The sequence below is a fragment of the Gekko japonicus genome, unplaced genomic scaffold, assembly GCF_001447785.1.
Source record: "Gekko japonicus isolate JY-2015 unplaced genomic scaffold, Gekko_japonicus_V1.1 scaffold666, whole genome shotgun sequence".
Lineage (NCBI taxonomy): Eukaryota > Metazoa > Chordata > Lepidosauria > Squamata > Gekkonidae > Gekko > Gekko japonicus.
The window spans coordinates 616,778-630,492 of NW_015160854.1; the positions used below are offsets into that span (position 1 = coordinate 616,778).

Below are 13,715 nucleotides of genomic sequence, written 5' to 3' on the forward strand. Positions count from 1 at the left end.
ACCTTGTGGCTAAGAGCCACTCAGGAACCCCTGCTCCATACAGAACAAAGTTTGAGTCCCAGCCCCAAGAAGACAGAGCATTACCACCCCAGACAGAAGAACGTAAGAGAAGCCATGTTGGATCACACGGTGGCCAAAACCCAGGGGCCATCAAGAGGACTTCAGAAGCCCTCCCCACTATCAGCCCCCCCTCAAGCACCAAGGACACAGAGCATCACTGCCCCAGACACAGTGACCCACCTACAGTAAAGGTAAAGGTTTCCCTTGCTCGAAAGCTAGTTGAATCTGACTCTAGGGGGCGGGGCTCATCTCCGTTTCCAAGCCGAAGAGCCAACGCTGTCCCCTCTAGACCTTGTGCCTAATACCCACTGATGGACCCCTGCTCCATATGTTGATCCAATCCCCTCTTGAAGCTATGCTTGTCGCCACCGCCCCCTCCTGTGGCAGTGAATTCGACATGTTAATGACTCTTTGGGTGAGGAAGGACTTCCTTTTATCTGTTCTGAGCCTACTGCTCCTTAGTTTCATGGAGTGCCCACGAGTTCTTGTATTGTGAGAAAGGGAGAAAAGGACTTCCTTCACTATCCCTGTAGCTTGAGATCTTCCATTAAGCAAGCTCCACACAACAGGAGAGAGCCCAGACACGCACATAATCCCTGAGTAAATGGTGTGGTTAAGTGCGCGGACTCTAATCTGGGAGAAACGGGTTTGGTTCCCCACTCCTCCGCTTGCACTTGGCTGGATGACCTCGGACAAGCCGTAGTTCTGATAAGAGCTGTCCTTGAAAAAGAGCACTTTCTGTCAGAGCTCTCTCAGCCCCACCAACCTCACAGGGTGTCTGTTGTGGGGAGGGGAAGGGAAAGGAGATTGTCAGCCGCTCTGAGACTCCCTTCGGTAGTGAAGGGCCGGGTATAAATCCAATCTCTTCTTCTTCTTCTTCTACCTCACAGGGTGTCTGTTGTGGGGAGGGGAAGGGAAAGGAGTTTGTAAGCCGCTCTGAGACACCTTTGGGTAGTGAAGGGTGGGGTATCAATCCAATCTCCTCCTCCTCCTCCTCCTCCTCCTCTTCTTCTAATTGCATCGCCACCTTGTATAAATTCTGCAGCCGATCTCTCAGAGGCCTTTCCCTGTGTCTGAAACACCTAGCTCCCAGGGGAATGGGGAGGCACCAGACTTTTACTTCTGCAAGTACAAAAGGAAAGCTTGAAGCCATCTGCCTGCACCCTCCCATTCTGCTTGGCTAAGTGCGGAGTCTTTTATATGTGGTGCAAGTAGCTGTCTCCTCCCTGGTTTGTGTGGAGTGGAAGGAAACGATCCTACGCCAACTCTGAAGAACTCCCATTATGAGGGCAGGGAATCGACAGCCTTCAAGGAAACAAAAACATTACGGGGGGGGGGGGGGGAGCACAGTGTCTTATATTAATTTTTGCTCCCAAAGATGCACTAGGTCTTATTTTCGGGGGATGTCTTATTTTTCCATGAAGAAGAATACGGTACACCCCGTCAGGGCAGAGCGAGCAGCAGGCGGCAGCTTGTCCTGGCGGCGGCGCGGACTGTCTGATTAAAAGAGACCTCGCACTCCCTGTCTGCTCCGGCTGTGCTGCGGCCAAGAGTGAGCTGCGTGGCGGCGCCCGCCGCTACGGCCCAGAGTCCAGAATTACGGTAGCTTCGGGGGCCTTATTATCGGGGAGGCCTTATGTTCGGGGGAGGCCTTATTATCGGGGAAGTCTTATTTTCGGGGGGATGCCTTATATTTCAGCGAGAGGCAAAACTGCAAGTAGGTCTTATTTTCGGGGGATGTCTTACTTTCAGAGAAACAGGGTAGGCCCAAATCCAGCAGCGCCTGAGACACCAACCAGACTTTTCAGGTGCTACTTCCGGGGCGCTCTTGGCCTCCTGTCTAGCTTTTTACTGCAGACCGACACAGCTGTCCTGAAATGATCTTACGGGGTTTTTTGCTTTGCTGCCGCAACTATGCACATTCGTTCTGGAGTGCACCATGGGGAAAGTGCGCCTCTTCATATTCAAGGAGAAATAAAAGGGGGTTCACCACATTGTTAAAAAAACAGGGACAATTCAAATAGGGGATTTTTCACCAAGTAGAAGGCACTGTGCAATTTCAGGAGTCAAACCCCAGTACTGCCATAAGAGAAAGGCAACCTTGGAAGGAAAGATGCGGGGACTGTGCGTGACAGACGAGAACAAAGGATCATTTACAGTGGAAGGAAACGGCCCTGGAGGCAGAAGCTTTAAAAGACCGTCTTACCTCCTGTGTCAAAGCCAAGAATGTGCTTGTCCAAGGCGACAGGCAAACCCTTAAAAAAGGTGGAAGAGAAAGAAGGAAAACGTTATTGTGAGACAACTGTTAATGCCCTTGTTGCATCTTGAATTAATATTAAATAAATAACACTGTCCAGATCGAGCCCACGTTATTCCAGCAGAAACACATCTCAACGTTAAATGCTACTTCTGGGCACTCCCAGTTTATATATTCGCCACAGAAGCAATTGGATGGGCCAGCGCCCCCCCCCCCCCAAGCAGGGAACAGAGATTTGGAGGAATTAAATACTAGGGAGATGCCAGGAAGAGAATCTCAGGGAAAAGCTTCTCTGTCCTGGCCTGACCTGGTCAGTGGGTGGAGAAAAGAGAGGTGATAAAACTCAGGGGAGCAAGGAAGGAAGCTCTTTTGTGTGCTGAGTCCATCAGAGCTGACAGAACTCTTAACTGAGATCTGGAGGAGGCGGCCATTAACCATGTGCTGGCCTGGAGAGCTGGAGAAAGTTTCAAGGGAAAGGTCACTCTGTAGAGATCTGTAACTTCCTAAGCTAAGGAGCCTGTCCTATATTTTAATATCTGATAGGAGATGTACAGAGAGAGGGACAGAGGAATTGCATTTTACTCATTTCTTTTGAGACGCCTTGCTCAAGTCGGGTGCTGTGTTAAAAGTACGCTTGTGAACATGTTTTTCTTTAATAAATACTTTTATAACTTTGGATGCTGGGAGTGGCTCTCTGTGCCACACCGACCTCCACCATCTCAGACATGCTATTGTAAAAGGGACGCCAGGGGGAAGGCAGGCGACTATTCCTCCAAGGGCGCACAAGGCAGCGAACGGTCCCCATGGCGAACTGGCGCTGGGCAGTGGGAGACAGAGAGGCCAGGCCTCAGGATTTGGAAGGGAACCTGGGAGCCCTGACCCTCCAGTGGGCAGTGCCTACAAAGGTCAGGTGGCGGCGGCAGTGCTTACCGCAGAGAGAGAAAACAGCCTTTCCAGGTGTTGGGGAAACCTTGGAGGGAGGAGTGGAACGGGGCCTGCAGGCCAGAGGCCTATTCTCCCACAACAGCCTACGAATGTAAAATGAACCCTGCTGGATCAGACCAGGGGTTCCTCTAGTCCAGTATCCTGACTCACCCAGTGGCCAACCAGTTCCTCTGCAGGCCCAACAACAGGGCATAGAGGCCAAGGCCTTCCTAAGAACATCAGAAGAGCCCTGCTGGATCAGACCAGCATCCTGTCCCACACAGTGGCCAACCAGTTCCTCTGCAGGCCCAACAACAGGGTAGAGAGGCCGAGGCCTTCATAAGAATGTAAGAAGTGCCCTGTTGGATCAGACCAGGGGTCCATCTAGTCCAGCATCCTGTCCCGCACAGGGGCCAGCCAGTTCCTCTGGAAAGCCAACAACAGGGCACAGAGGCCGAGGCCTTCATAAGAACATCAGAAGAGCCCTGCTGGATCAGGCCAGTGAAGGTCCATCTAGTCCAGCATCCTGTCTCACACAGGGGCCAGCCAGTTCCTCTGGAGGGCCAACAACATGGCAGAGAGGCTGAGGCCTTGATAAGAATGTAAGAAGTGCCCTGTTGGATCAGACCAGGGGTCCCTCTAGTCCAGCATCCTGCCTCAGACAGGGGCCAACCAGTTCCTCTGGAGGGCCAACAGCAGGGCAGAGAGGCTGAGCACTTCCCCTGATGTTGCCTCCTGGCTCTGGGATTCAGAGGCTGACTGCCTCTGAACATGGAGGTTCCCTTTAGACCCCTGGGCTACTAGCCACTGATAGACCTCTCCCTCCCCGAATCTGTCGAATCCCCTTTTAAGGCTTGCAAGGCCTTCCACTGGAACTGCACCTCCATGCAAAGTGTGCATTCTGGTCACCAAGGTATAACCCCTCTCTGTTAACATCCATGTTCCTGAAACTTGAGGACAGGTGCTTTTAAGACACGGGTCAGGGGGACATCATGAGCCGATTAACAGAAGGAACACTCATTGCCCAAGGGGGCATGTCGTAAGCAGAGTCCCACCTGAGAACTGAGAAAGCTGAGCGCGTTGTTAGCTTCGCCCATGAAAGCTCTCCCCCCCGCCCTCCAAATTCAAGCTCAGTCCTGGCTAGAAAGAGATGCTGGCCTGGGCAAAAGCACAGTCCTGTGGGACTTGACACTGGAACAGCCGCCAGTTTGTTGTGTCGTGGGTTAAGTGCGTGGGCGCTATAATCTGGGAGGACTGGGTTTGATTCCCCACTCCTCCAAATGCACCTGCTGGATGACCTTGGGCAACCAGGTGTTTGGGGAAAATTTCTGAACTGCTCCACTGTACACATCTCTGTAAGGCATCCCTGGCTGTTGGCCCTCCACAGCTCGGCTTCGCTAGAACCACAGACCGTCTTTGAAACTGTCCAACGAAACGCCCAGTCCTGTAACTTAACGCAGGAACTGCCTAAATTAAGGTGTCCTTGGGAATAATCTGTTTGGTGTCGTGGTTAGGAATGCAGACTCTAATCTGGGAGAACCGGGTTTGATTCCCCACTCCTCCACGTGCAGCTGCTGGGGTGGCCTTGGGTCAGTCACATGTTCTCTCAGAGCTGTTCTCTCAAGGGCAGTTCTTGAGAGAGCTCCCTCAGCCCCGCCTACCTCACAGGGTGCCTGTTGTGGGGAGGGGAAGGGAAAGGAGTTTGTAAGCCGCTCTGAGACTCCTTTGGGTAGTGAAGGGCAGGGTACAAATCCAATCTCCTCTTCTTCTACCTCACAGGGCGTCTGTTGTGGGGAGGGAAAGGAGTTTGTAAGCCACTCTGAGACTCCTTTGGGTAGTGAAAGGCGGGGTATAAATCCCATCTCTTCTTCTTCTTCTACCTCACAGGGTGTCTGTTGTGGGGAGGGGAAGGGAAAGGAGTTTGTCAGCCGCTCTGAGACTCCTCTGGGTAGTGAAGGGCGGGGTATGAATCCAATCTCTTCTTCTTCTTTTACCTCACAGGGTGTCTGTTGTGGGGAGGGGGAGGGAAAGGAGTTTGTCAGCCGCTCTGAGACTCCTTTGGGTAGTGATGGGTGGGGTACAAATCCAATCTCTTCTTCTTCTTCCAACTGGGCTGCTGCCCATGCAAATCATGCCACATGGCTGCTTGGCGTGGGTAACGACCCAGCTTCAATGAGGCACCATGCAGCCCCTGGGCTTTTGACTCAGTTAGCATCCCGCTTGAATTAAGCCTTCACTTGATTTTAAATCTATTCTATGACTATGAGCTTTCATGGGAAGAGAGAGATAAAACACAGCTATGTAAAATATGCTGTAGACAAGTTTCTGCTCTGCAAATGGGGGAGACTGGATTTACGCCCTGCTCTGCACTTGGGAGTCTCAGAGTGGTTTACAATCTCCTTTCCCTTCCCCTCCCCACAACAGACACCCTGTGAGCAATGTTCCCTCTAAGCTGTGGAGTCTTGTGAGCAAAAATTCTACTTTGTGAGCTACTAGCATTAAAGTTGTGAGCGAGCAATTCGGCTGTTGCATAAATTAGTTTGCTCTGGAGCCCTCCTTCCTGAGCGGAGACAAATATGTGTCAGCTGGAGGCTCAAAAACTGTGAGCTGGCTCACACTAACTCAGCTTAGAGGGAACACTGCCTGTGAGGCAGGTGGGGCTGAGAGAGCTCTTTTGAGGACTACCCTTGAGAGAACAGCTCTGAGAGAACTTGGGACTGACCCAAGGCCACCCAGATGGCTGCACGTGGAGGAGTGGGGAATCAAACCTGGTTCTCCAGATTAGAAGAAAAAGAGGAGATTGGATTTATACCCCGCCCTTTACTACCCAAAGGAGTCTCAGAGCGGCTTACAAGCTCCTTTCCCTTCCCCTCCCCACAACAAACATCGTGAGGTAAAAGAAGAAGAAGAGATTGGATTTATACCCCACCCTTCACTACCCAAAGGAGTCTCAGAGGAGCTTACAAACTCCTTTCCCTTATCCTCCCCACAACAGACACCCTGTGAGGCAGGTGGGGCTGAGAGAGCTCTGACAGGAACTGCTCTTTTTCAAGGACAGCTCTGACAGAACTACATCTTGCCCAGCTGCATGTGGAGGAGTGGGGAGTCGGACCCGATTCTCACAGATTAGAGTCTGCTTTCCTAACCACGACACCAAACAGATTATTCTCAAGGGCACCTTAACTTAGGCAGTTCTTGCATTTCGTTACAGGACTGGGGGTTTTTTTGGACAGTTTCAAAGACGGTCTGTGGTTTGAGTGAAGCTGAGCTGTGGAGGGCCGACAGCCAGAGATGCCTTACAGAGAAACTCTTGCGTACAGCGGAGCAGTTCAGACATTTTCCCCAAACGCACGATACTAAAAGAACCTCTGTTAGGCTCCCGCTCTGGGGGGGAAGCGGCTTTTCATTCAAGCAACTGACTGGCGTCGCCGTTACTTCTGAAATATGATCCTTTCTCCAATACCCCCATTTGAAAAAGAAGAAACAACGGTTCCCCAGTGTTCTTCATGCAGAGAGAGTCCCGTTCACAATCACTTCATTCAAACATCTGAAGCATATTTAAGAAGGCCCCGGGGCAAAGGCCCAGTTTCCGGCGAACAATCCACAGGCAGCCCAGCGACTTACCTCTTTCGACTGACTCGCCTTGGCGACGGCGTCCTGCGTCAGGCGCTCTTGGACCAAGATGCGAATTGCCTTGGGAAGGAAAAGAAGGTCCAGGTGAAGCCTCGAACCCGTGACCCTTTTAACACGCAGTGGGGTGAACCATTCTTTATACATCAGAGGCCTTCCCCTGATGTTGCCTCCTTGCTCTGGGATTCAGAGGCTTAGTGCCTCTGAATGTGGAGGTTCCCTTTAGTCACTGTGGGTAGTAGCCAATGTTCCCTCTAAGCTGTGGAGCCTTAGGAGCAAAAATTCTACTTTGTGAGCTACTGGCATTAAAGTTGTGAGCAAACTATTTGGCTACTGCATAAATTAGTTTGCTCTGGAGCCCCATCCTGCCTGAGCTAAGACAAAAATCAACGAGCTGGAGGCTAAAAAACTGTGAGCCAGCTCACAGTAACTCAGCTTAGAAGGAACACTGGTAGTAGCCACTGGTGGATTTCTCCCCTGTGAATCAGCCTAATCCTTTTTTAAAGCCATCTATGCCTGGGGACACCTCGACATCCTCTAGCAGTGAATTCTTAATCGCTCACTGGGTAAAGAAGTTATTTCCTCTTTTTGCCAAACTTTCCCAAAATCTGCCCTTCTACTCGAAGGCTTTTATAAACCAAATAGTTCACAGCACCGTCTCCGGCACCGCCTCCTCGGTCAAACTGACGGGACGGCAGGTGGAGGAGCACATCCTGGACACCTTTCGCGTTCTAAATAAACCATAAAAGAGGAATAACCATATGGCAAGCAGTGTTCCCTCTAAGCCGAGTTAGTGTGAGCTGGCTCGCAGGTTTTTTAGCCTCCGGCTCACACACGTTTTTGTCTTAGCACAGGAAGGAGGGCTCCAGAGCAAACGAATTTATGCAGGAGCCAAATCGCTCGCTCACAACTTTAAGGCCAGGAGCTCACAAAGTAGGCTTTTGGCTCACAAGACTACACAGCTTAGAGAGAGTGTTGATAACAAGGCAGGCGTTTCTATAGATGGGCAGACCACGCCTGGGAATATTTTGGGAAAAGGCCATTTTCACTCACAGCAGCAAAATGGACAATAACAGTACCCTTTCCCCCGAACTTTCAAGCCCCTGAAATAAAGTTCAACGGATGGCTAGCGTGACTAAAAACTTTTTATTGCTTGATTTAATAAAACTTATCCTGCCTGTCCTTATGGTTCAAGGCAGTCTTCCGGGTGTTAGAAATGGAGGACTTGGTGCTGTCTCCTGTCTCAGACTTGAGAGAGGGCACCAAAGAGTTTAGAAAGAGAGTTCACGACCAGTGTTCCCTCTAAGCCGAGTTGGTGTGAGCTAGCTCACAGGTTTTTAGCGTCCAGCTTACACTTTTTTGTCCTAGCTCAGGAAGGGTGGCTCTGGAGCAAACTAATTTATGTGGCAGCCAAATCGCTGGCTCACAGCTTTGATGCCAGGAGCTCACAAAGCAGAATTTTTGATCACAAGACTCCACAGCTTAGAGGGAGCATTGGTCAGGACACACTGAGCATCCTTTCCTTCCTGCTATCTGATCCTTTCTTTTGAAGAAGAAAACAACTCTTAGGGGCAATTTCCTGTTTCCGCTCTCTCACCCTTCTCTCTCGCACACACAGAGAGAAGGCGCATGATCTCTGCATCTTGCACCATGGAGGCTGGACATGCACCCAACATCCAACACCATCTATTTTTTTTTTTAATAAATTTTATTAACATTTTGTGTACAAATCAACATATCCAATAGGAAGGTCAAGATACAAACAAAGCTGTTCCCAACCATAACTAACAATGTTACAGAACTGAGTAGTCATTATACAGTGTTTACATCAGTTATACACCATCTACTTAGTTAGAGTTGGTAATAAGAACATGAGAGAAGCCAATGTTGCATCAGGCCAATGGCCCATCCAGTCCAACACTCTGTCACACAGTGGCCAAAAATACCAGGGGCCATCAGGAGGTCCAGCAGTGGGGCCGGGACATTAGGAGCCCTCCCACTGTTAACCCCCCCCCAAGCACCAAGGATACAGAGCATCACCTGCCCCAGACTGAGAGTTCCTATCTAGACTTCGTGACTAATAGCCACTGATGGACCTCTGCTCCATATGCTTATCTAATTCCCTCTCGAAGCTGTCCATGCTTGTAGCCGCCACCACCTCCTGTGGCAGTGAATTCCATGTGTTAATCACTCTTTGGGTGAAGAAGGACTTCCTTCTATCCATTCCAACCCGACCGCTCAGCAATTTCATGGAGTGCCCACGAGTTCTTGCATTGTGAGAAAGGGAGAAAAGTACCTCTTTCTCTACCTGCTCTATCCGACTCATAATCTTATAAAGTTCGATCATGTCACCCCTCAGCCATTGTTTCTCCAAGCTAAAGAGCCCCAAGCGCTTTAGCCTTTCTTCAATGGGAAAGTGTTCCAACCCATTTAGAAGAAGAAGAAGAGACTGGATTTATACCCCGCCCTTCACTACCCGGAGTCTCAGAGCGGCTTACAAACTCCTTTCGCTTCCCCTCCCCACAACAGACACCCTTTGGGGTCAGTGGGGCTGAGAGAGCTCTGACAGAAACTGCTCTTTTTTCAAGAACAGCTCTTATCAGAACTATGCAAACCAAGGAGAGAGATCATGGGAAGGAAGTAGAAAAGGAAACAAACAACCGTGATATATTGTGCCACAAAAGTTTCCAAAAACTAGAAATTTCTTTTTCCAATATCCAGTTTACTGGATGCAATTCAAACGCCATCAACACCAACCGATCAGGCAGATCATCTCGTTTCGTGTGCAACTTTGTCAAAGTGAATAGCGTTGATATACAAGATCAATCCATTGAACAAACTCACTGGTAGTATTTCCTAGTGACTCCTCAAAATCCATCCGTTTGAATTGCATCCAGTAAACTGGATATTGGAAAAAGAAATGTCTAGTTTTTGGAGACTTTTGTGGCATTATATATCACGGCTGTTTGTTTCCTTTTCTACTTATCAGAACTACGGCTCGCCCAAGGTCATCCAGCCAGGTGCAAGTGGAAGAGTGGGGAATCAAACCCGGCTCTCCCAGATTGGAGTCCGCGCACTCAACCACGACACCAGACTGTGTATCTATGTCTATCTCTTACCTGCATTCTCCAGCATGTTATTCCCTTCAATAAAAGTTGCTTATTCGTTTTAGAACGGATTGCTTACTCTGTGTGACTTTGTACGTCTGCTGCCACACCAAGCCCCAGCTCTGCTGCGTTCAAGCCTTGGGCGCTATGCTACTTTTCTTGTGGTTCCCGGGCAGTACCAAGTCCAGAGAATCCAACACCGGGGGGGGAGAGGGGAAATGGAGAAGTACCTATAGCTTTAGATGAGACATGTATTCTAACCACTGGCAGTGGTTAGAGCCACCCGCTGTTCAACTCACCTTGAGCATCACCAAGTAGTCGTCGTGGCGCTGGATCTGGAGGAGGTTCGCCAGAGCCATCACGCCGGCTTTGAAGTCGGGATTATTCACTGCAAAAGACACACACTGGTCAGTTCCAAAGACTTCCTCCCAATCATACTCTTTTCAGAGCCAGAAAAGGGCTGCCCCTCCACTCACCGGCTAGGTTTGTTTTCAAAAATTAATATTTTATTGATTTTTTCACAAAGTATAATCAAGTAACCTTATCATTTGACATTAAATACAGAACATCGAACATAAACAGTATGTTAACTTATCGTGTAAAGGTGTAAAACATGTACAAAGATTCAACATCGTGAACTATGTGCAATAGAAATCAGAGTAACCAAACATCAATCTTGTGAGTATGTAATAACTTGGTGTTTCAGAGTTACATAAGAACATAAGAGACGCCAATGTTGGATCAGGCCAAAGGCCCATCCAGTCCAACACCCTGTGTCACACAGTGGCCAGAAATACCCGGTGCCACCAGGAGGTCCACCAGTGGGGCCAGGGCATTAGAAGCCCTCCCACTGTTGACCCCCCCCCCAGCACCAAGAAGACAGAGCATCACTTGCCCCAGAGTTCCTATCTATACCTTGTGGCTAATAGCTACTGATGGACCTCTGCTCCATATCTTTATCCAGTTCCCTCTTGAAGCCATCTATGCTTGTAGCCGCCACCACCTCCTGTGGCAGTGAATTCCATGTGTTAATCACTCTTTGGGTGAAGAAGGACTTCCTTTTATCTGTTCTAACCCGACTGCTCAGCAATTTCATGGAGTGCCCACGAGTTCTTATATTGTGAGAAAGGGAGAAAAGTACCTCTTGCCCTACCTGCTCTATCCCATGCATAATCTTATAAACCTCGATCAAGTCACCCCTCAGCTGTCGTTTCTCCAAGCTAAAGAGCCCTAAGCACTTTAACCTTTCTTCAAAGGGAAAGAATTCCGTGTATCTTAGAGAGACATCCTAGCCAGAACTTGTGGATGGCCAGGCTAATCTTTGTTATAGCCCTAATGTGTAGATGAAACCTATAGAGAAGCTCAGTATTTACAACCATTCATGATACTGAGACCAAAATGTGGGAACAAATTCTTCTTTAGTGAGGAAGTCCAGAAAGGGATTCCACTTTTCCATGAATTGAGTGGAGATCGGCCGAAGAGTGGCCTTGTTCAGTTTGCAGGTGACACACTCCATCAAGAATCGATCCCATAACTTCTTGTACCAAATCAGTGATCCAGGTGGCTTTGTGTCCTTCCAACACGTAGCGATGGAGGTCCTGGCAGTGTAGACCATCACATCCAAGGTATTTTTGTGTGCATAATTTTCTATATTTGGTGGCAAGTAGTCTAAAAAAAAAAAAAGGAGCTGCGGTGGCTCAAGTGGTTAAGATGCTGAACTGCAGGCTGTGGAAGGTCAGTAGTTCAGCAGTTCGAGACCCAAGTGTGCCGCATGAGGGAGTGAGCTCCCGTCTCTAGTTCCAGCTCCTGCCAACCTAGCAGTTCGACAGGAAGAAGTTGCAAGTAGATAAATAGGTACCACTTCGGTGGGAAGGTCACAGCGTTCCATGCGCCTTGGTGTTTAGTCACGCCGGCCGCATGACCACGGAAACGTCTTCAGACAGCGCTGGCTCTTCGGCTTGGAAGCGGAAATGAGCACCGCAACCCTAGAGTCAGATTCGACTGGCTTTCGAGCAAGGGAAAACAAGTTGACCTACCCTTCTCTATGAAGAAAGTATTGTTTGTATTTCCTCTGTAAGATTTCTATACCTGGCTGTTGGGTTTACTGTGTGTTTAAGATCTAACCGGACTTTTTAAACTTGTTACCAATAGATGGCACTATAAATCTACAGTGAACTACCAATACAGCTGTATTAATCTATATCACAATAGGTCTATAGTGCTTCCAGTCAAGAAGCTTGTTCAGAAATAAAATGGTGAATAAGACCTTTAGTTCTGTCTTTCCTTTTATAAAATCTCTTGGGCTTGTGTCCCTCTACTTCAACACTTGTTGCTAAGATAATATTATTGGAACTCTGAACAGCGAACTACTTTACTGTGAATTGATTAGCTTTAAAATGTTCCAATGCTAAATTTGATTCAGAATGTGAAATAATCAGTGTAGTACAATTAATCAAAGCAGTATATAAACAGTCTGTGAGGTGCAAACAATTAATTAAACTTGACCTCATTCAATTAATTACAAATAATTAATTAATTAATAATTACAATTAATTACAATTAATTAATAAGCTTGGAGAAAAGACGACTGAGGGGTGGCATGATTGAGGTTTATAGGATTATGCATGGGATAAAGCAGGTAGAGAAAGAGGTACTTTTCTCCCTTTCTCACAAGACAAGAACTCGTGGGCACTCCATGAAATTGCTGAGCGGTCGGGTTAGAACGGATAAGAGGAAGTCCTCCTTCACCCAAAGAGTGATTAACACTTGGAATTCACTGCCACAGGAAGTGGTGGCGGCTACAAGCATGGGTGGCTTCAAAAGGGAATTAGATAAGCATATGGAGCAGAGGTCCATCAGTGGCTATTAGCCACAAGGTATAGATAGGGGCACTGGGGCAAGTGATGCTCTGTCTTTTTGGTGCCGGGGGGGGGGTCAACAGTGGGAGGGCTTCTAGTGTCCTGGCCCCACTGCTGGACCTCCTGATGGCACCCTGGTATTTTTGGCCAGTGATACAGAGTGTTGGACTGGATGGGCCTTTGGCCTGATCCAACATTGGCGTCTCTTATGTTCTTATGATTTCAACCCCAATCAATGAATTACAAATAATTAATTAATTACAACCCCAGTCAATTACGTACAATTAATTAATTGTAGCCCCAATCAACGAGATGTCACTCACCGTCTAGGTTGATCAGGGGTTCTGCATTTTTGGCCGCGTTGTCCTCGTTCTTGGCGCCCTCGGGCGCGGCATCCTTATATTTGTCAGCTGTGGAAACAAAAGACGTTGCGTCCCATGAATGACTGCAGGTCTGAGAATGAGGAAGAGAGCAAACAAAGGAAGCCCAAAAGGGAACAGGCACCCATGGTGGGCGAGGCGGGCGACGGAAGGCCGATGCCTCCGTCAGCCGGGCGAGATTGGGGGGTGGGGGCGAAGCAGGCGATGGAAAGCCGATGCCTCCGTCGGGAGGGGGAAACGGGCCCTGCGGCCGGAGACCTCTGCCAGTGGTCGGCGGCCCTGGGTTGGGGGGGGGGGGGGGGGGGATTTGTTCTCAGAAAAGTACAACTGATTTGTCGACGTTTCAAGGAGACAAAGGCCCAGATGCACGCATGGCACAGACCCAGGTCTTGAGCATTTGTCTTTGGCCTTTCCTCCCGGGAGTTTGGGGCAGCACACCCCTCTGTGGAATATTTCCTGAAGGGCACAGGGAGAAGGGCAGCGGCGGCCAATGGGGAGA

At 49.0% G+C, this 13,715-nt stretch overlaps 1 protein-coding gene across 1 annotated transcript in view; it reads right to left on the minus strand.

Moving 5' to 3' along the window:
• The window catches only part of LOC107119046 (chromosome unknown open reading frame, human C14orf166), a 29,109-nt gene that overhangs the window by 1,205 nt on the left and 14,189 nt on the right, over positions 1–13,715 (minus strand). Inside the window, exons 4-7 of the mRNA XM_015421473.1 lie at positions 13,160–13,246; positions 10,278–10,366; positions 6,866–6,934; positions 2,267–2,315 (exon numbers count right to left, since the gene is read on the minus strand). Coding sequence (XP_015276959.1) covers positions 2,267–2,315; positions 6,866–6,934; positions 10,278–10,366; positions 13,160–13,246 — 294 coding nt within the window. The remainder of the gene's footprint in view (positions 1–2,266; positions 2,316–6,865; positions 6,935–10,277; positions 10,367–13,159; positions 13,247–13,715) is intronic.